Source organism: Jaculus jaculus, chromosome 12 (genome assembly GCF_020740685.1).
Source record: "Jaculus jaculus isolate mJacJac1 chromosome 12, mJacJac1.mat.Y.cur, whole genome shotgun sequence".
Classification (NCBI taxonomy): domain Eukaryota; kingdom Metazoa; phylum Chordata; class Mammalia; order Rodentia; family Dipodidae; genus Jaculus; species Jaculus jaculus.
This window is the reverse complement of record NC_059113.1, coordinates 30,896,092-30,917,947: the sequence shown is the minus strand read 5'-3', so window position 1 is coordinate 30,917,947 and position 21,856 is coordinate 30,896,092. Positions and strand designations below refer to the sequence as shown.

The 21,856-nt window shown below is 47.2% G+C and overlaps 2 protein-coding genes across 6 annotated transcripts in view; one reads left to right on the top strand and one right to left on the bottom strand.

Annotated features, from left to right (window-relative positions):
- Drc3 (dynein regulatory complex subunit 3) overlaps positions 1–3,645 on the top strand; it is a 60,442-nt gene extending 56,797 nt beyond the window's left edge. For all 4 annotated transcript variants that reach the window (XM_045131339.1, XM_045131338.1, XM_045131337.1 and 1 more), the window contains 3 exons: positions 50–173; positions 2,921–3,052; positions 3,417–3,645. In XM_045131339.1, the coding sequence (XP_044987274.1) occupies positions 50–173; positions 2,921–3,052; positions 3,417–3,527 (367 nt within the window). In that variant the 3' untranslated portion in view covers positions 3,528–3,645. The remainder of the gene's footprint in view (positions 1–49; positions 174–2,920; positions 3,053–3,416) is intronic.
- An 8,216-nt stretch (positions 3,646–11,861) lies between these two features.
- The window catches only part of Atpaf2 (ATP synthase mitochondrial F1 complex assembly factor 2), a 30,032-nt gene continuing 20,037 nt past the window's right edge, over positions 11,862–21,856 (bottom strand). For both annotated transcript variants that reach the window (XM_045131218.1, XM_004669042.3), the window contains exons 5-8: positions 19,782–19,862; positions 16,423–16,535; positions 15,898–16,013; positions 11,862–12,333 (exon numbers count right to left, since the gene is read on the bottom strand). In XM_045131218.1, the coding sequence (XP_044987153.1) occupies positions 12,196–12,333; positions 15,898–16,013; positions 16,423–16,535; positions 19,782–19,862 (448 nt within the window). In that variant the 3' untranslated portion in view covers positions 11,862–12,195. The remainder of the gene's footprint in view (positions 12,334–15,897; positions 16,014–16,422; positions 16,536–19,781; positions 19,863–21,856) is intronic.

Sequence of the window (21,856 nt, the reverse complement as noted above, 5' to 3'; positions counted from 1 at the left end):
AGCTGCCTGGCCTGCTCCATCACGAGATTTGCTTAACTCGCAGCTGCAGGATGTCTCAGTGCCGGGATTTGGAGAACCACCACCACGAGAAGCTCCTGGAGATTGCCATCAACACCCTGGAGAAGATCCTCAAGGGCGAGATGGACGAGGAACTGCCTGATGACGTGCGGGTGGTGAGCACAGAGGCGAGGGCCTGGCTACAGTGGGGGCGTGCAGTGGGCATGGTGGTGAGGGGAGCCAGATGGATAAGTGCGGCCCAGACCAGCTCCACGGCTGACCTCAGCTTTACAACCTCCCCGAGCCTCAGTTTATCCATTGGCAAAAGCAGACAGCAATCTGTCCTGCAAGACTGTTGATGGGTAAATTGAACTAATGAGGCACCTGGCATTCTCCACAGAGGCGCCTCATGATGGTCAGATGTTTTCCCAAAGTTTCACAAAAAGTTCCATTCGGAAGCCGGGCGTGGTGGTGCACACATTTAATCCCAGCACTCGGGATGCAGAAGTAGGTGGACTTCTGTCAGTTCAAGGCCACCCTGAGACTACATAGTGAATTCCAGGTCAGCCTAAGCTAGAAAGTGAGACCTTACCTTGAAAAACAAACAAACAAAAAAAAAGTTCAATTCAGTAGGATCTTCTGGTACTTTCTAAGGCAGGCAGTTATGGAGGGAAGGGTCAGAGATTTCCCCTGCAAGTCTTTTAATCTTTAGAGTATCTATGATGAGAAGGTTACTGCAGCATTGGAACCACCCCAGACCATCATGTAGTGACGAATGACTGAGGATCAGCAAGGTCAGCCCTGGATGCCTGGCTGTCCTTAAGTTTGTACCTAAGGAGGCATCCACCCGGGTCTGTGCTGGGCTCCTGCAGCAGCATATGGATGTCTAAGAGAAGGTAAGGATGGATAGCACAGGTCCAGATACTTCCCCTCAGGGAACTGCTTTCGTGTATTGTGCATTCCACCACCAGCTCCTCAGCTGCTCCCCTGCCACGTCCTCTGCAGGCCCCACCCCGACTTGTTCTCTGCCTGCCTTGCTGCCCTCTCACAGGCTGTTATGAACATGCAGACAAAGGGTCCTCTGGAAACCCAGACCAAACCATCTACGCTTTTGCACGACCCTCATCCCTCCCGGCTGGCCGTGACCTTAGAGTTCTTCCCCATAGGCCCCAGACCCTCAGAACTAGGCCTGCGTCCTGTGGCAGAACCTCATCCCCAGTCCCGATGCTTTGCACCTCAGCCTCTGAGCCACTTGCGCCCTGGGCTCCCAGGCTTTCTCTCTTCAGTTGAGATTCCCTGTGGCACACACGCTTTTCCCTCACGTCTTCGTGTGCCTTTCCCAACCTTGTTATCCAGACCTCAACTCAAATGTCAGCTCCTCGGACAGGCCTTCTCTCCATCACCACCACCCTCCCTCACACGCCCCACTGATCGGGTCAGAGGCTCATCACTGTTCCAAAGTCTGGTTCATGCTAATATGCTTCCATGACTATTCACACGATATATAAGCTTGGGAGGACAGGGATGGCCTTTTCACCACCAGTGTCCACAGCAGTGACCAACATGGAATCTAGGAATGATCCTTGAGCCGAGCAGACAAGAATGTGTGTTCGCCAGGTCGCCACTCGGTCGGGCTGGGCTGATTTGTGCAGTCCTGACTCCATAGCCTCTGTCTACAGCTTACAGATGCTAGATTTCCCAAGTATATGGCCAAAGAATACATTTTCTGCTCAAATATTAACATCTCAAGATGGCACAGAACATATTCTGGAGATCATTAAGCTGACTTTAGTATAGAAAAATGAAACAAACAAAAGTAGTTTGTACATCTCTGACCCGACAAAAAAAATAGCTTTCAGATTTTCTGATTAGGAATGCTCAAAAGTAACTATTCAGATATTCCAGAATCCAAACCACTGCAAAATCTGAAACACACATGGTCCCATGCGATGTGGATAGAGGGTGCATCTATGTGCGTCCCACTCGTGGTCCTCTTAGCATAGAACACTCGGGTCCTTTGCTGTTCTAGTCTTTGGCCTTGGGTTCCGTGGGGGCTGTGTATGCAAGGGCTTCAGCAAGCGACCCCTGCTTTGGGGAGTGACTCCTCAAATTTCTCTCATTCCAGCCACAGCATCCACACCTAAAACCAGCAAGCATGGGGGACTGTTACAGCTATTTTGTTCATCTACCTTTTTAAAATTTATTTTTTGATAATGTCATACAAGGAAATAATGTGCCTTGATCGCATTCACTCATTGCCTTTTCTTGTCCCTCTCCTACTTTCACTGAGCCCTTTCTTTTTTTCCAGCTAGTCCCCTCCTGCTTCCATGTCCTTTTTATCTTGACCCATGGACTTGAACTAGGGCAGCTTGAATGAACATGGGTGGGGGTTATAACCACTCTTCACAGGCCAGTCAACATGGCCAGGAACAAGCAAAGGTTGAGGAGACAGTGGAAGGCTTGATTCTGTATACACGAGTGGGTGGAGGCACACAGGAGCTGAACTGAGCACCCGTAGGTTTGTGGAGCCTGTTGCCAGAGCGGCCTTGAGACCCTCAGTCAGTCTCTCTGTGCTAGCCAGCAGAGGTTTGGGGCAACCCACGGACTTGAGAGCCCCAGAAAGATGCTCTGTGAGAACTGATATCCTGGGTTCTGTTGCCTGGGCAGCCACCTGCTGTCTCCCCAGAGAAAACATGCTCCTAATGAGAACTGCAGCAGAACATCTGCCATGGCTCAGGGTGGGGAGCGGGCTGTCACCTGAGGATGAGCTGGCACTAAGCGACTAATCCAGGATGGACTCTCCACCAGGTGCAGCTTCGTAGCTTGGGGATTCCCAGGGGTCTCTTCTCTATTCAGTTCTCTAACTTTGTGCTTGGGGGCATGACAACACACACAATCTCATTTGGGCCTTCTCACTTACCAGCTTTTTGTTGACAAAGACACAATTGTTAATGCCGTTGGGGCATCTCACGACATCCACCTCCTGAAGATTGACAACCGAGAAGACGAGCTGATGACTGGGATCAACTCTTGGTGTACACAGATAATAGACACGGTGAGCAAATGCCAAGCCATTCAGCGGGCTGCTGGGGCACGTTTTTGTAGCTACCAGCCAGAAGGTACATGGCCATCTTCTCTGACAGCGCATGCCATTTTCATCAGGAATAAAGTGGACAAAGAAAAAAAAAGTTCAGGAGTATAGACGTCGGCAGTGAACAGTGTGGCTCGGTCATACTTTCAAACCCACGTGCCTCATCAGGCCTCTAGTTCCTGCCTCAGGTAAAGAGACAGCAGAGGAAGCGTGGGGTGCAGTCTCTGAAATAAGACACACAAATCACAAGGTTTTCAAAGGCCAGTTTCCCTCCCTTCCCTCAGGCCTCAGTTAGCCGCCATAACACTGGACTTCTTTTGCTTCCCAGGTTCACAAGGATGAGATCACAAGGAACCGCAAGCGAGTGAAGGAGATCAATCAGTATGTGGACCACATGCAGACTGAGCTGGACAACCTGGAGTGTGGAGACATAGACTAGGTGTGTGTCAGCCCGAGGGTTCCCTTAGAGTTACGGGAACTCCTTGGCCCACACCTCCCCCAACACAATTTGCCCCACCCCTGGAAAAAAAGAAAATTAAAGGCCTTGTGTTACTTTTCCCCTGAGAGAGATGAAGGGAAAAGGGAAGGAGGGAAGAGAAAGAGAATGAATCATGTTTGTGTATGAACAAGTCCCGGACTGGCCACAAATAGCTCCAAGGTGGCTACAGAAAACTGGAGGTGTGGCAATGGCAGAGCACCAAACCTAGGTCAGTGCTCTTCTCACAGCGGTGCCCAGCGTAGGCTTGCAGGCATGGGCCAAGTCCTTCCCTCCTGTGGGTGCTGGGACTAGGGAAGCAGGAGAGGCCCCAGCTCTCACCATGGTTTAAGGGCCTGAGTCATCCTTTAAGGCAGAGGCTAGGGTTCCCTATGGCTCACAGCTTGGTTGCAGGGAGCTGGGGACCCCATGTTAAGGACACAGGCTGGGCATTGTAGCTTCACCACATCACCTCTGCTGTCTGAGCTTCACTGATTTTTTTTCACAGTACCATAGAGGGTTCAGGATGACAGCATATGGGAAGCATGGAGAGGCACCGAGTATGAGGTCAAGGCCTCCTTGTTCCTCAGGAATGTAAGGAGAGCTGTAAAGTACCTTTACTGCCTAAGTTTTGTCCTTCTATTGGGCCTGAGTGGAAACATGCATGTTAGCCTCCCATCACTAACTACCACAGACAAACAACACACAATTGGTTGGCACCATTGACTTGGGGCCCATGGTAAGGCAGAACATTACAGCAGGAGCACATAGTGGAGCAAAATTACTCCATGGCCAAAATGGAAGGGAAGAGGAAAGGACTGGGGTGCCACGATTCTCTTTGATGACACACCCTTAATGACACAAAGGCCTCCCACTAGGCTCTGTTACCCAATAACAACACTTTGGGGATGACGCCTTTAACACATGGCACTTGGGGGATGTTGCATGTCAGCCACATTGTATCTGTGTGACAAAACAGCAATAGCTTCTTCACTGAGATTATTAGCCACCTTAGTCACAAGTTTTTGTTCCTGTTTACAGTACTAAACATGGGTTCTCTCATGTGGAGTGGATCTTATATCCAATTGTACAGTAGTTGATTGCACCTGTATCAGACATGCCACTATTGTACCAGAAGCCACATCTTACCAGGTGTGCTAAAAGAGTGACACCTGAGGTCTAGAGCTGAGCAGGACCATTGGTGCCAATTCTCTCCTAGCAGCCTGCATAGTAACCCCTGGCACTACCAATGCCAATCAGTAGGGAGGGAACTTCCAGCTCAGTCCCAGCCTGACTTCTGCATGTCCCGCAGCCAAAGCATGTGGTATCTTCAGCATCAGGGTCTTACATGGTTCTGTCATGCAATCAAAAGCAGTAACAAGAGCTTGCATTGGTGGGGCAGGGGAAGGTGGGGAGGTGGCAGACTTAGGGGCCTTTCTGGTCAGCAACTCATAGGGAAGTAGTCCACCCCTGGCACCAGTTTTCATTCCATCTCCTTAAGTGATATTTTCACTTTTTTTTTTTTGTTGTTGTTGTTTTGTTTTTCGAGGTAGGGTCTCACTCTGGTCTAGGCTGACCTGGAATTAACTCTGTCATCTCAGGGTGGCCTTGAACTCATGGCAATCCTCCTACCTCTGCCTCCCGAGTGCTGGGATTAAAGGCGTGTGCCACCACACCCGGCTTTGTTTTCACTTTTATAGATACTTGTTGTCAAGTACCTACACCTTCTCTAACCATAAACCCCCAAGAATTTCACAACTGTCCCTGGCCCCTGACTTTCCACTTTTGCTCCCTTAGAGGCACCTGCACATCTTTCAGATGCTTTTCTTTCTTTCTCTCTTTCTTTCTTTTTTTTTCCTTTTTTTTTTTTTTTTTTTTTGTTGTTGTTGTTTGTTTTTGAGGTAGGGTCTCACTCTAGCCCAGGCTGACCTGGAACTCATTATGTAGTTTCAGGATGGCCTTGAACTCATGGTGATCCTCCTACCTCTGCCTCCCAAGTGCTGAGATTAAAGGCATGTGCCACCACACCTGGCTCCAGATGCTTTTCTAAACCTATAAAACAGAGTTAGCATTATATAATGAAACCTTTATTTATTTATTTATTTTTTGAGACAGGCTCTAGTTCTAGCCCAGGCTGACCTGAAATTCACTATGTAGTCTCAGGGTGGCCTCAAACTCACAGCAGTCCTCCTACTTTAGCCTCCCAAGTGCTGGGACTAAAGGTGTATGCCACCATGCCTGGCTTTTGATGAAACCTTTTTATAGAGTATGCAGGATCTCTGAAGGCCCACCATCATCTATTCCAAATAAGTGTCAACTGGTCTTGAGATTTAGCAGCTAAGGGGACATTTAAAAAAATAAATAAATAAAACTGGCAAGGTCCAACACAGAATGAAAAGGTCCCATCACTTGTATCATTTCCTCAAAAAAGCAATGTTGTGAGGCCAGGCATGGTGGTACATGCCTTTAATCTCAGCATTTGGGAAGCTGAGGTAGGAAGATTGCTTTGAGATCAAGGCCAGCCTGAGACTACATAGTGAATTCTAGATCAGCCTGGCCTAGAGTGAGACCCTACCTCAGAAACAAACAACAAAAAGTAGCTTTTGAGCCAGGAGTGGTGGTGCACGCCTTTCATCCCAGTGCTTGGGAGGCAGAGGTAGGAGGATCCCTGTGAGTTTGAGGAGCAATGTTATGTACAGGGATGTGGGTGGCAGGCACTATTTTATTTAGCTCTCAGAAATACACAGCCGTTCTCCATTAGCCTTGCTGACATTGCTGTTAGGCCTACGCACATCTCCCCAGTCCCAGGGAGCTCAGAAGGGCCTATTCCACTTGGCCCAGAACCAAGACTGAGCAAAGCCATACTCCTCTGTCACACCAGCCACTCAAGTGGCATCCCCAAATCTGACAGGCTCTTGGCTGGCAAGTCTATGCCTCTCCTTGGCCACACATGGCTGCTGAAAGAGAGAGTTCTCAATCTCCACACCCAGTATACTTTCTTTTATTAAAAAAAAATATTTATTTATTTGAGAGAGACAGACAGAGGAAGAGGCAGAGAGAGAGAGAATGGGCATGTCAGGGCCTCTAGTCACTGCAAAGGAACTCCAGATGCATGCGCCCCTTGTGCATCTGGCTTTTGTGGATCATGGGGAAAAGAACCAGGGTTCTTAGGCTTTGCTGGCAAACGCCTTAACCACTAAGCCATTTACCCGGCCCTCTTTTTTTCTTTTTCTTTGTGGGTTTTTCAAAATAAACTCTTGCTCTAGTCCAGGTTGACCTGGAATTCACTATGTAGTCTCAGATGGCCTCGAACTCATGGTGATCCCTCACCTTGGCCTCCAGAGGGCTGGGAGGTATGCACCACCACACCTGGCTCCAGGATACTTACTTTCTTTTATAAAAAATATTTTATTCTGAAATGGGAGAGCCATGTGAGTCCAGGAGTTTGAGATCAGACCCGTCTTGGAAAACAAATCCTATCTTACAAAAGAGCAATAAATTTTTTAATTAAAAAAAAATAGAAGCTGGGAATGGTGGCTCAACCTTTAATCCCAGCACTCGGGAGGCAGAGGTAGGAGGATCACAGTGAATTCAAGCCACCCTGAGAGTACAGGGTGAATTCTAGGTCAGCCTGAGCTAGAGTAAAACCTTGCCTCAATAAATAAATAAATAAATAAATAAATAAATAAATAAATAAATAAATAATTGAGAGAGAGAGGCCGACACACACAGAGAGGTGCACTGGGGCCTCCAGCCACTGCAAACTCCAGACACATGTGCCACCTTGTGCGTCTGGCTTACACAGATACTGGAGAGTTGAACATGGGTCCTTAGGCTTCGCAGGCAAGTGTCTTAACCGCTAAGCCATCTCTCCAGCACCAAGTATACTGTCTTATAGGAAAGAAGGGGAAAAACCACAAGCTTACTCTTCTTTGCCTGAACTGCTTGTTCATTCTTACCTTCTGTGACTGCTGCTCAGGCTTTAACACTCAGGAGGCTCACAAGCACTGAGCTTGACTCCTTGTCAGTTTTCTCCCCTCTAGGGACTCTGCCTCTACACAAATCTTAGCACATCTGCTTGTGAGGGACCCAAGCAGGCTTTCCCTTTCTGTTCTCATTCCCCACCACTGTTTTAACACTTTACGGACCTGACTGGCATGTTGATCTATACCATTCTGATCTGCAGGAATCACTCCTACCTCATAAAGATCCTGCCCCGTCATGAGGCTCAGTAAAGTCACTAAAACACCATGGCAGGCCCAGGAGCCTGGTGGAATTAGTTCTTCTTTCTTTCTTTGAGGTAAGGTCTCACTCTAGCCAAGGCTGACCTGGCACTCACTCTGCCGCCCCAGCCTATCCTCACCCTCACATTCACCTCTGCCTCCTGAGTGCTGGGATTAAAGGCGTGTACCATTATGCCCAGCTCTGAATTAACTGTTGTGAACACAGTCAGGCCTGGTAAACTGTGCGTTAAACATCACCTCTCTCATGCTGACTTCCGTTACTAATGTCTGTCCTTCCTCTCTTGTCTCCCAGCTCCTGATATTCATAGGGATTTAGGAAGTATTGACCCAGTGTCCCCAGTGGATCACTTGAGTTGGCCCATACAGACTGATTTCCTTCACACTGCCTCAGATTATGTAGCCTTTATCTCGGGAGAGATGAATAGCTGTATTACTATTCCCTGCTTCCAGAGCACTCAGACAAATCCCATCTGCCCTCGTGCATCACAGCCCCATGAGCCAGGCTGTGAGAGGGTCTTCCATTTCTTGTTTAAAAGTCTTTTCCAGGGCTAGAGAGATGGCTCAGTGGTTAAGGCACTTGCCTGCAAAACCTAAGGACTCAGGTTCAATTCCCCAGAATCCATGTAAAACCAGATACAAAAGGAGGCACATGCATCTGGAGTTTGTATGCAGTGGTTAGAGACCCTGGCATGCCCACCCCCAACAAAACACTGCCTCCAGAAAACATTAATTCCCAAATCTCCATCAGCTGGGAACCTAGCATTCAGAACACCTAAGTTTATGGGGGACACCTGAATCAAACCACCACAGGGCTCAACAGTCAAAGGCATTTGTGGCCCAGGTTTAGTTTCCCCAGTACCCATGTAAAAGCCAGATGCACAAAGTGGCACATATGTCTGGAGTTCCTTTGCAGCAGCAGGAGGCCCTGGTGTACCCATTCTGTCTCTTTCCTTTCTCTCTCTCTCTCTAATAAATAAATAAAAGTCCTTCCAAATTCAAGCAGTTCAGTACTGCCAGGATTGGTGGTGCACAATTGGGAGGCTGAGGCAGGAGAACTGCCATCGTTTAAGGTCAGCCTGGGCTACAGAGTAAGACCTTGTCTCAAAAGACAGTGGGGGTGGGATGCGATGGGCTGATTCTCTCTTCAGGATGTGTGTCCATCTTTCCTTCCCTGGTGAAGGAGATAGACACAGAGAACACTCAACTCCTACCAAACCAGATATCCAGAGGCACAGAGGCACCCAGGACCTCATCACTGGAGTAGACCTAAAACAAACCCAACATGGATCAGGGAAATTCATGCAAGAGGGGGCAGAAGGATTGTTAGAGCCACACATTAGGTCATTATGTACAGAGACACTGCCTCTTACCCATAACTGATGGCTAACCCCACAATGCATGACCCACATTCCCCAATGAGGAAGGTCCCTGCAGGGGGGAAGACAGGGAGGAGGCTAATGATGGTACCAACATGACTATATACACTGTGTACATAACTAATAAAAAAAAAAGTTAAGTAAAAAAAAATGGGGAGGGGATGGAGGGCTGGGTCAGTGGGTAAAGTACTTGCTGCACAACCCACATAAATTTGGATGTGGCTACAGGCACCTGTAATCACAGTGCTCTTGCAGCAAGATGGGGATGGCATAAGAACCCTTGGAAGCTGTATGCCAGCTAGCCTGACATATGCAGCGGTGAGTGAGAGGTCCTGTCTCCAACAAGGTGCAAGAGGAGAACTAACACCCAAGCTTGTCCTCTGATCTCCACACACGCACTATTACACACATGCCCACATTCACAAAACACACGAACATACACACACACACAAAGTTGAAAAAAAATATTACCTGACTACCATACTTGCCTGGATGGACCATTACTAAGGTACCGTCTGCATGCTGAATAATAATTTCCTCTTCCTTATTAAGGTCAGCTCTAAGGGTATTCCCATCATTTCTACCTCACTCTCGTCCTTCCCCATTTCTATGTAGAGAAGTGCGAGCCTGACTTTTCCCCACAATTCCTTCCTTATGCAGGCAAGTTCTTTTTGGGATGACAGCTTAGCCTTGGGTCATGTCCTGTTACTCACAGCAGACACTATCCAATTGCTACCACAGCCTGCTTACAATTCCTTTCCATTTATACTGCTTTTAGGGATTACAATATATTCTCTACTTCATTGGCCATTTTGGGGGGCATCCTGGATCTCACATGGCAGACACCACTCATTAAGAAGGCATGTCATAAATGGGCATGGTGATGCATGCCTTTGATCCCAGGACTCAGGAGGCAGAGGTAGGAGGATCACCATGAGTTCGAGGCCACCCTGAGACTACATAGTGATTTCCAGGTCAGCCTGCGCTAGAGTGAGACCCTACCTCAAAAAAACAAATTAGATAAATAAAATATTAGGGGGGAAAAAAGGCATGTCAGGGGTGAAGAGATGGCTCAGCAGTTTAGGTGTTTGCCTGCAAAGCCTAATGACCTGGGTTCGATTCCCCAGTACCCACGTAAAGCCAGATACACAAGGTGGCGCATGTGTCTGGAGTTCATTTACAGCAGCTAGAGGTGCTGGCATTCTCATTTTCTTCCTCTCTCTCTTCTCTTCCCTCCCTCTCTGCAAATAATAAAAATATTAAAAGAAGAAGGAGGTCTGGAGAGATGGCTTAGTGGTTAAAGCACTTGCCTGTGAAGCCCAAGGACTCATGTTCGACTCTCCAGGTCCCATGTTAGCCAGATGCACAGTGATACAAGTGTGCAAGGTCACATAGGTACACAAGGGGGCACATGCACTGGAGTTCAAGTGCTGTGGCTGGGGGCTCTGGCATGCCAATTCTCTCTCACACTCTCACATAAAAGGCAGTCTGCTGGGCCTCCAGGTGTGGTGGCATACACCTTTAATCCCAGCTCTGAGGAGGCAAAGGTAGAATGATCGTCATGAGTTTGAGGTCACTCTGAGACTGCATATTGAGTTACAGGTCAGCCTGGGCTAGTGAAACCCTACCTCAAATAGCAAAAAAAGAAAAGAAAAGAAGAAGGTGTATAACTCCATATCACTAAGAGGATGCCAGCCACCCTGGATTCTCCACCTTCAGATGGTTCAGCCTCAATTACACTGTTTATCCACAGCAAGGGCCACACAACTGCCACCATCACAAGGAGGCAAACCAGCACACAGCACATGGGGAAGACCTGCCATACTTGGGATTGCCCCCATGGCTCAGCCTCATCTGAAAGTCTTTTTACCCACAGCAGGTCATGCATTTGCCACTTGCAAACTCATCCTTGGTTCTGTCATGTCCCTGTTCAGATACTAAGTAAGTAGTATGTGAGTTCCTGGGAAGCCTGTCCTAGTCACTCCAGATAATGACAGACCAAAGAAATAATTCCACCCAAGCCCAGCCTAGTGAAGCAGTGAGTTTAATGAAGGTGACTTACAGGAGCATGGGTAATTTATAGGCCAGTGTCTTCCCCCTTCCAGCAACTGTTAGCTGCTTCAGTGTCTTGATAAGGTTTGTGAGCCTTGCTTGTTCTGCCCTCTTTCCACAGAAACAGTAATGGCTGATCTTGTGAGTCTTGTGGGGGTAATCAGAGCTACTTTAATTTCAAGATGGCAGGGATCATTCTTGCCTACAGCACAGATCCACAATAGTGGGACATTCCCGATCTAAATTATAGCACTGCATGTCAAGTGACCTTTTCAGAACTGCCAGGGCTTTTAACCCAAAACTAGATATTTTCTATTTTTAAGAGTAAATCATTTGGTGGGGGGGGATAGTAGTAATAAACAGAAAAATTAGCTTAGACCAAGAATTCACTTTCAAAAGATCGTCTGATGAAAAACTAAGGGAAAAGGCCTTTAGGCTGAGGGCTGAAGACAGAGTGTGTTGTCTGTGGTGACATGATTGTTTCCTCAACATGAGGTTCCCAGCGGCTACAGGCAGCAGATATCAAAATGTGCTATGGGAGATAAGCTATTCAACCTTGGTGACAGAACCCAGACAAAACAAGAAGAATGGAGAAATGCAGAGGCACAAATAAAGCTTGACATGTGTCCAACGTAAAGAAATATTTAATAAAAGCACAGTTGAGATAAAGTCCCTGAAGTCCCTTATGCTACTCCTTCCCCTCCCTCACTGATGGCCAGGCCAGAGGCCCAGGGTGGAATCAGGCTGACCTCAACAACTGTACTGCGTCTCCAGGGCACCTCAGGGTGCTGGATGCGGTGATGCTGGACGAAGTTAAGTCACAAAGGCCAGGGGGACCCACAGGAACAGGCTGCAGGAGCCCCAGAGGTACAGGCTGCGGGAGCCTCGCAGGTCGAGGGAGCCCACAGATGGGGAAGCAATGGCTGTGCAGTCTGTGCAGCCAGTGGCACCGTCCAGGCTTTAGTCCTGCAGGAGTTTGTGCTTGACTGTGGTGTTTTCCAAGCACAGGCGGATGAAGAGGGTGCCTGCAGCAGTACGGGCCCGCAGCTCCTGCAGTTCGTAGTCGTGGGCCCACTCAATGTTGCCCCATTTCTGGATCTGAGGGGAGGAAAAACAAGCTGCTGAGTGGATGGCCCTGCCTGGTGGCTTGCTGACCAGAGCCACATTCCGTTTCCATCCCTGGGCTGAGGGCACTGAGCTATGTTCATGCCAAGTACATGAGGCCCATTGGCTGGGGACACGGGGGTGAGGAGCAGAACACGCTGGAGGTCAGAGCAGGCTCTTGCACTGCCTGGGGCACAGGTGGTCTGGAAGGAATGCACCTAAGGCTACAGCTCAGGGGCTGCCCACTGCTGGACAGGGTAGGCACTAGACCCCCCACATGTGTCTCCTCTGAGGAAGCCTGACCTGTGTGCTACCCCTTATCCCACCTTATGACCAGGAAGTCCGTATGAGGCAGCCTGCAAGCCATAATCCTCTATGACCCACATCCTATCATGCATACCATGCCACGGCTGCATCTCAGCACTCTGAAAACAAGAGGGAGGAGCCCTGGATGCAACCACTGTGGCTGAAGACATGCAGGTGTCTTCACTCCCATCCTGTTGGCTCCACGCCAGCAAGCCTGGACCAGCCACCCCAGATCACCCAGCAATACAAACTTTACCAAGCCACATAAGCTACCTGCTTTTCTAGCTGCCTTTTGGTTTCAGATTACACAAATACATTTCTGAGATAGTTTTCACCTTTATTTTACACTATTACACCCATGGTCCAGGTCACCCATCATTTTGGGCATTTTCAAAGCCAAAGCTCAAAGCATAGCCTGTTTTTTGTTTTTCTCCTTGAGAGAGAGAGAACGAATTGGTACACCAGGGCTCCAACCACTGCAGTCGAACTCCAGTGGCATGCAAAGCCTTGTGTGCATGTGTGACCTTGCAGGCTTGTGTCACCTTGTGTGTCTGGCTTACGTGGGACCTTAGAGTTGAACATGGCTCCTTAGGCTTTGCAGGCAAGTGCCTTTCCCGCTAAGTCATCTCTCCAACCTCCCCCCATTTTGGTGGGGGGGCAAGGGTATAGCCTGGTTTTGTACCAACTCTACAGCCCCCACAGATGATGTCAGCTCTTTCCCATGAGATGGGCCTGACATTAGTGAATGGCTAGCCTCCTCTGCTGTATAGAGCAGATTTTTCCTGGCATTTTTCCAAGCAGAAGGCTATTCCAAAAAGGTTTTCAGCCATAATAGGAAACAACTTCTAGTAGCAATTAACCTTATGAGACTGAATTAATAACAACATCTATAAGACCAGTAATTCTCAGAGTTAAAAATGCAAACGAAAGTTGGGCATGGTGACTCATGCCAGTAATGCCAACACTGGAGAGGCAGAGGAAGGAAGGATATACTGTAAGTTTCAGCCAGCCTGATCAACGCACCAAGTTTTAGGCCAGTCACCATTACACAGTAAGATCTTAGCTCAAAAAAGCCAAAAATAAAAAAATACACATAGTGAACTCCAGGTCAGACTGGGCAACTCGAGACCCTATCTAACAATAACAAAAAACAACCTACAACAAGAAAAACAAATAATAGCAGAACACCTAAGAGCACAAATATTGTATCAGTGGCATGTTCTGCAAGGCATATGATATGAGGCCCAAACACCCTTTATCTGCCCAAGAGCCTCCAAGGGCAGAGTGGGGACCTTTCAAAGGCCTTGGACCTAGACACCTAGACCTGACTGTAAACCCAGCAGAAATATATTCTCAGATGTGCAGCCTATAATCTCAGTTTCCTCTGTGTAAAAATGAGAATAATGGGCTGGGGAGGTTGCTCAGTGGTCAAAGACGTTTCCTTATTAAGCCTGCCAGCCCAGAGTTCAGTTCCCCAGGACCCACATAAAGCCAGATGCAAAAAATGGTACATGTGACTGGAGTCTATTTGCACTGGCAAGAGGACCTATGGTGCCCATTATCTGTCTCACATACACATACACAAATAAACTATATTTTAAAAATAATAGATAAATGAAGATAAACAAAGCAGCCACCTAATCAGGCCACTGAAGAGAGGAGGTGGGGGAGGGGAGCAATTTTTAACTCTGTGTGTGTGTGTGTGTGTGTGTGTGTGTGTGTGTGTACAGAGCTCAGAGTGTCTAACCTTTTCTTAGCTTAAAAAAAATTGTTTACTTATTTATTTGAGAGAGCAAAAGATAAAGAGGCAGAGAGAGAGAGAGAGAGAGAATATGAACACATCAGGGCCTCCAGCCACTGCAAATGAACTCCAGGCACCTGTGCCCCCTTTTGCATCTGGCTTAAATGGGTCCTGGGGAATTGAACCAAGGTCCTTTGGCTTTGCAGGCAAACACCTTAACCACTAAGCCATCTCTCCACCCCTGACCAACCTTTTCACAATACCATGTGATGGTGTCATCTATAAATGTACTGGACCACAATCAAAGCTATCCTGGGAAGCAGGAGCCACAGGCTTCAGGTTGGATATGCCTGGTCTTAGCACATGCTAGGCAAGTACTCTACCGCTGAGCCACACTCTTAGCCCCAACAACACTTTAATTATTCCATAATTTGAGTTTCTGTGAATACAAAACAATTAATAAAAGCCGGGCTGGAGGGATGGCTTAGCAGTTAAGGCATTTGCCTGCAAAGCCAAAGGACCCAGGTTTGATTCCCCAGGACCCATCCATATTAGCTAGATGCACAAGGGGGCGCAAGCATCTGGAGTTCGCTTGCAGTGGCTGGAGGCCTTGGTGCACCCATTTTCTTTTTCTCTCTTTCTCTGTCAAATAAAAAAATAAATAAGATAAAATAAGTAATAAAAGCCAATAAAAAAAAATAAAAGCCAATGAAGGGGTTGGGAGATGGTCAGCAGTTAAAGGCACTTGATTTCAAAGCATATCATTCTGGGTTCAATTCCCCAGCCACTATTTAAAGACAGATGCAGAGAGCTAGAGAGATACCTTAGTGGTTAAGGCACTTGCCTGCAAAGCCAAAGGACCCAGATTCAACTGCCCAGGATCTACATAAGCCAGATGCACAAGGTGGCACACGCTTCTGGAGTCTGCAGCAGCTGGAAGCCATATGATGTGAACTTTCTCTATTGGCCTCTTTCTCTCCCTCCTCCCTCCCTCTTTCAAAGTATTTGTATTTATTTATTTATTTGACAGCAACAGAGAGAGAGAGAATGGGCGTGCCAAGGCCTCCAGCCACTGCAAAAGAACTCCAGACGCATGCAACTTGTGCATCTGGCTAACATGCATCCTGGGGAATCGAGCCTTGTACCGGGGTCCTTAGGCTTTACAAGCAAGCACTTAACCACTAAGCCATCTCTTCAGCCCACAAAGTATTTTTAAAAAAGACAGATGCAGAAACTGGAGCCAGTATCTGGTATTCTGTTTGCAGTGGCAAGCCCACATATGCCTACAGCAATTTTTTTTTAATGCCAGTTAGCTGGCCAAGGTGGCATATGCCTTTAGTCCCAGAACTTGGGAGAGCTGAGGTAGGAGGATTGCTATGCGTTTGAGGCTAACTTGGGAGTGAGTCCCAGGTCAGCCTAGGCTAGAGTGAGACCCTACCTTGAAAACAACCAACCAACCAGTAAGTGTGAATCAGGAGAAGTAAGGCAAGGGACCTGAGTTAGCACCTCACCTGATATTCCTCCTCCAAGCGTGACAGCAGCACGGCTTGCTCCACGGTCAGATGAAGGTCAACCAGTCCCAAGGTCAGCACCATGGACTTGAGCTGAGTCACTACAAACTCAATCCCTGGAGGACACAAGCCAGTTCAGTACTTACAATCTACCCCTGAGTTGCTGCTTCCTACAGAGGCGTGTGTGGAGCAAAGGCTAGGAGGGGAAGACTGTCCCAGGACCCACCTGCAAGAGTAGTCTGGCTTTTGTTGGAGTGACCCACTTCTGCCTTTGCCTAGATAGGCACACAACCTAAACCTGGCAATCAGAGTATCCCTCCAGACCTCACCCAGTGACTGGTTCATAGACAGCTTCATACAGAGCCTAGCCACTAAGATAGGAAGTTGAAACTTCTGCTGGAGGGTGTGAGCCTGGAACGCTGATTGAAAAGGACCAGCAGCAGGCAACTTCCACGCTCACAGTGCCAGGCAGGGATGAGCCAACATGCACCCCAACCCCCAGTACCATAGAAGCCTCAGCAGTACCTTGCAGGGCCCACATGTTGTAAGAGGCCAGGTGGCTGGTGAGCACATCTTTTGTCTTGGTGGGGATGCTAGGGCCCATTATGCTGGTAGAGGAGCCGATCTCCACCCCATATCTGAAATGACAAGGCAGGTCGCTGGTATACTGGGTCCCAAGAGCAGCCTAGCTTTTGACCTAAACATAGCATGCAGCCAAGGAGCTGGTCTTGGGACTGTGGGAACAACTGACACTGTGGTTAGTGGCCTCCTAACCCCCTCCCCACCCCCCACCCCCCGCCAAAAAACAAATTCAGAGTAGCACAAAACTGCTCTGAATGAAGGAAGGTGGTAAGTCCTGGCAACAGCAGCTCAATTATGCAAAGCAGCCTGAAATGTAGTCACTTAGAAATTTAAAAGTATGGGCAACCTGCTTTTTCAAAAAATTTAAAGACATTTAAAAATGTTTTCATATTTGAGGCCATTAAAGAAACTATATACACAAGGTGGCACATGCATCTAGAGTTTGTTTGCAGTGGCTAGAGGCCCTGGTGCACTCATTCATATACTCTCTCTCTCAAATAAAAATAAATTTTTTTTTTTTTTTTTTTTTTGAGGTAGGGTCTCACTCTAGCTCAGGCTGACCTGGAATTCACTATGGAGTCTCAGGGTGGCCTCGAATTCACAGCGATCCTCTTCCCTCTGCCTCCCCAGTGCTGGGATTAAAGGCGTGTGCCACCATGCCTGGCAAATATTTTTTTTTTTACAAAAGGATAATCAGAGGCAGGCGTGGTGGCACACACGTTTAGTCCTAGCACTGGGGAGGCAGAGGGAAGAGGATCGCTGTGAATTCGAGGCCACCCTGAGACTCCATAGTGAATTCCAGGTCAGCCTGAGCTAGAGTGAGACCCTACCTCGAAAAACCAAAAAATAAAAATAAAAAAAATAAAAACTACACAACACAGAAAATATATACATAATGAGATAAATTTTTAAAAATAATTTTAACATCAGCAATGTTAAATAAGTAAAATAGCTGGGCATGGTGGCTGATGCCTTTAATCCCAGCATTTGGGAGGCAAGGATAGGAGGACTGCTATGAGTTTGAGGCCACCCTGAGATTACATAGTGAACTCCATGTCAGCCTTGGCTAGAAAGACCCTACCTCAAAAAAACAAAATCAAAAAATATTTTTCTTTTTTTATTTACTTGCATGCACAGAGAGAGAGACAGACAGACAGACAGACAGATAATGGGTACACCAGGGCCTCTAGCCACTACAAACTCCAGATGCATGTGCCACTTTGTACATCTGTACATGGGTACTAGGAAATCAAATCCAGGTCATTAGGCTTTGTAGACAAGCACCTTTAACCACTGCTCAAGCCATCTCTCCATGAGAGGGAGAAGGGATATGAAAAAGGGTGGATCTTTCAGGGAGAAAGTGGGGGAGGGGAGGGAATGATCATGGTTTATTGTTTATAATTATGGACGCTGACTATAAAAAAGTAAAAAAAAAAAAAAAAAAAAAAAAAAAAAAAAAACCTTGGGCTGAGGAGATGGCTCAACCATTAAAGGCACTTTGTTGCAAAGCATATGGCCTGGGTTTGATTCCCCAGTACCCACATAAAGCCAGACACACAAAGGGACACATGGGTCTGGAATTTGTTTGCAGTGGCAGAGGGAGTGCACCCTATTCATTCATTTATTCTATCAAATAAAATACAAATAGTAAGCTGGGCATGGTGACGCAAGCCTTTAATCCCAGCACTCAGGAGGCAGAGGTAGGACGATAGCTGTGAGTTCGAGGCCACCCTGAGGCTACATAGTGAATTCCAGGCCAGCCTGGGATAGAGTGAGACCCTACCTCGAAAAACCAACAAAAACTTAAATTAAATTAAATATGAATAGTAAAAAAAAAAAAGTAAAAATTATCCTAGCTGAAACTTCTAATAGTACCAATTGAATGTAAGAAATGGCTATATTTTTTTTTCATAAACCATTGTGAACGGGTTGGGCTATTTCAAATGCCATAATATATTTTGTGATCTACTATAGAAAGTCCTCAAGGCACTTAAGAGTAGTGCTATCAGTCATTATATTCCGAAATGTCACTGTCTTCATGTTTCTCATGAAATATCATAGTTGTTTTCTTTCTTTCTTTCTTTCTTTCTTTTTTTCTTCTCTAAGAGCATGGACTCCACTTTCACCTTTTCTTTTAAAACCAGGCATGAAGGTGGATGCTTGAAATCCCAGCACTGGGAAGACAGAAGGAGGATCAGGAGTACTTAGGTACAGAGTAAATTCAAGGCCAGCCTTGGCTACTTGAAACCTTTTCTCAAAAAAAAAAAAAAAAAAACTGAATAAATAAAACCTCTAAATATATAAAACAATATCTGAGCCATTGTGAGGTCTCAGGAGATATGTAGCAAATGAATGGCACATAATGATGGACATCATGAAAAATGATATCCTAAAAAATAAGCACATGCTGGGCATGGTGGCACACACCTTTAATCCCAGCACTTGGGAGGCAGAATTAGGAGGATCACCGTGAGTTAGAGGCCACCCTAAGACTATGCAGTGAATTCCAAGTTAGCCTGGGCTATACAGCAAGACCCTACCTCAAATTAATTAATTAAAATAAAATAATAAGCATGCCGTGAAACACTGGACAAGGCAGCATGTTGGAGGCCAACTCTTCCATATTTCCTCTGCAATAAATGAAAGGGAATTTGTTTTGCTACCACATCACCATTGGTTCAATTTTGTACTCATATGAGTCTCCCTTCTAAGGAAAATGACTGGGCACCAACAATTCCTAGAAACTGTGCATTCACAGGACCTGACCCATAATTTTGTGAGAAACTACTGATTTCTGTGCATAGGTATCTTCACACAGTCTTGTAATTTTATTTAACAATACAACAATAATGACAAGGAAGGCACTATGTCACATGTAGTCACAGGCTTAGTCCTCTGAACATCCTGACAAGCAGGAAGAATTTGTCCATTTGCAGGCAAGAAAACCAAAACTCAGATCAATTCACTAGCCCAGTGTCGCACAGCCCAAACCAGCAATGCAGCTCTGACACACTGGAGGCAGGACTGAGGCCTCTGGTGATTCCTGGAGACACAGAGCTGCCTCTACACTTGTCACAGTGTATGCTAGGAACAGGTTTCCAGGGCATGGTGGCTGCAATGAATTGAGAAACGTTTTTTCCAAGGTGACTCTATCTCCAAATAGCTGTAGGAGCAAAAGTCCAAGGGGATTCTGAACTCAAGAGCCGCTTAGTTGAGGGTTTCTAGTGTCCAAATGGCCCTGAACCCAGCACCCACCCCACACAGGGCCCACTCAGTGTTTGCTGCAAGACCCCACATCTTACCTTTTCTCAGCCCATTCTATGACTGGGTCCCATTCGTTCTTTTGAAGTTCCACTAATGTCTCTGGCTCTTCCACCCTGTAGCTAATTCATGGTAAGAACCACGTGCATTAATGAAAAAGTCTAATTCCTTCCTTCAGTGACAGGAAGGAGCAACACCGAAAGGTAACACCACAAGTTCCCACCGCCGCAGCTCATCCTCTAAAGCAATGGCTCTCCAAGTGTGGCCCTGGGGTCGGTGGCATTAGCTTCACCCTCACCTGGGAGCGCGTGAAAGCTCTGGGGTAGGGCCACCTGTTTCCATAAGCCACCTAGGAGATTTCGGATACAAGCCTAAGTTGCAGTAAACTACCCTGAATGTCCCCACAAACACTGGACAGGTCCAACCTTGCAGCATGTTAGTGCCACTCAAAAGTAAGTCTAACCTACACAAGACCATCATAATAGGAGGAAAAGATCATGACATCAAAATAAAAGACTGACTGAGAGGGGGAGGGGATATGACGGAGAATGGAGTTTCAAAGGGGAGAGTGGGAGAGGGAGGGCATTACCATGGGATATTGTTTACAATCATGGAAGTTGTTAATAAAACTAAATAAAATAAATAAATTTGAAAAAAGTAAAAAAAGAAAAAAAGGAGGTCTAAGCCAGGCATGGTGGTGCATGCCTTTAATCCTAGCACTCAGGAGGCAGAGGTAGGAGGACTGCTGTGAGTTGGAGGCCACCCTAAGACTACATAGTGAATTCCAGGTCAGCCTTAGCTAGAGTGAGGTCCCACCTTGAAAAAACAAAATAAATAAATAAATAAATAAAAGTAGATCTAGCCATCCCCACTGGACACTGGGCCAGAAGGTCAATAACTGCCCTCAACTTTTACTCATCCCAAGACCCCTGCTCCTGGCCACAGACCAAATGCTTGCTGACACTGAAGGACTCTAACCACCTCTTGGCATATCGTCAACCTGAAGGGATCACCACAGAGCCAGGTAGTACCCCTCGTTTTGATACAGAGATACAGAAGAGTCAGTTGATGAGAACTGAACTGCAAAACCTCATGGAGGGCTGGAGAGATGGCTCAGTGGTTAAAGGAGCGTCCTTGCAAAGCCTGGTGGCCCAAGCTCAACTCCCCAGTCCCCATGTGAAGCCAGATGCACAAAGTGGTGCAGGCACCTGGAGTTCATGCAGTGGCAAGAGGCCCTGACATGCCCATCGTCTCCCTCCCCCATCTCTCAGATGAATAAAAATATGTATTCTAAAAGACCTCATGGAGAGGAACCCAAGGGCACCACAGGAAGAAAATCCTTGTAAAGCAGAGGGCAACAGAGGGCCCGAGTGTGTAGAAAGCTGCGCTGCTGGGAGTAGACGGGACGGCTTTCTTCCTCCTACTCAAACCTGTGCCTGCAGGGAAGATGTGGGAGAGCACTGTCCCCGGAGAGCCAACCTGCCTTCACTTCCTTTCAGGATCCTGTATCGTTTTCAAGTAGCCCCTTTGTCCAAGCAATGCTGAATGGGTTCTGCTCCCCACAAGCAGCTACTCCCTAGCACCCAGAGTAAGCTTCCCACTCCAAGCTCAGCGGCCCTGTGGGACAGCCTCTTCCAGAGCAGCTGTGCCAACATCCTGGGTCCTCCCTGAGATGACTCGGAATTCCTGAGCATTGAGACTAGAAGGTCTGGGATTTTTTCAACCACTCATTTATTTCCCCAAAGTTCCTTCCATATATATCACTGTCCAGCTAGCCAAAGGACATGAGGAGAGACTTCAGAAGCACAGAAGGCCAAACCTTACCTATTGCCACCTGTAATGACAATGATGCCAACATGTGAATGTGCTGAGGGCAGAGGTCCTGCTGGAGGCTGACAAGGTGAGCCCCCTTTGGTTCTGGAGCCTGTAAGAGGGGCATACATCTCCATACCAGCCCACCTTAGCCCAAGGAGCACCCTGCATTGTGGCAGCCTGAGAAATCCTCTTCCAGAGGGTCTGCCATATCAAGTAGGCTATCTTCCCGCCCTCCTGAAATAATGGGCAAGGCACTGATGACAAATGAGACAAATGAGCCTAAGAGGCTCAGTCCACCCCA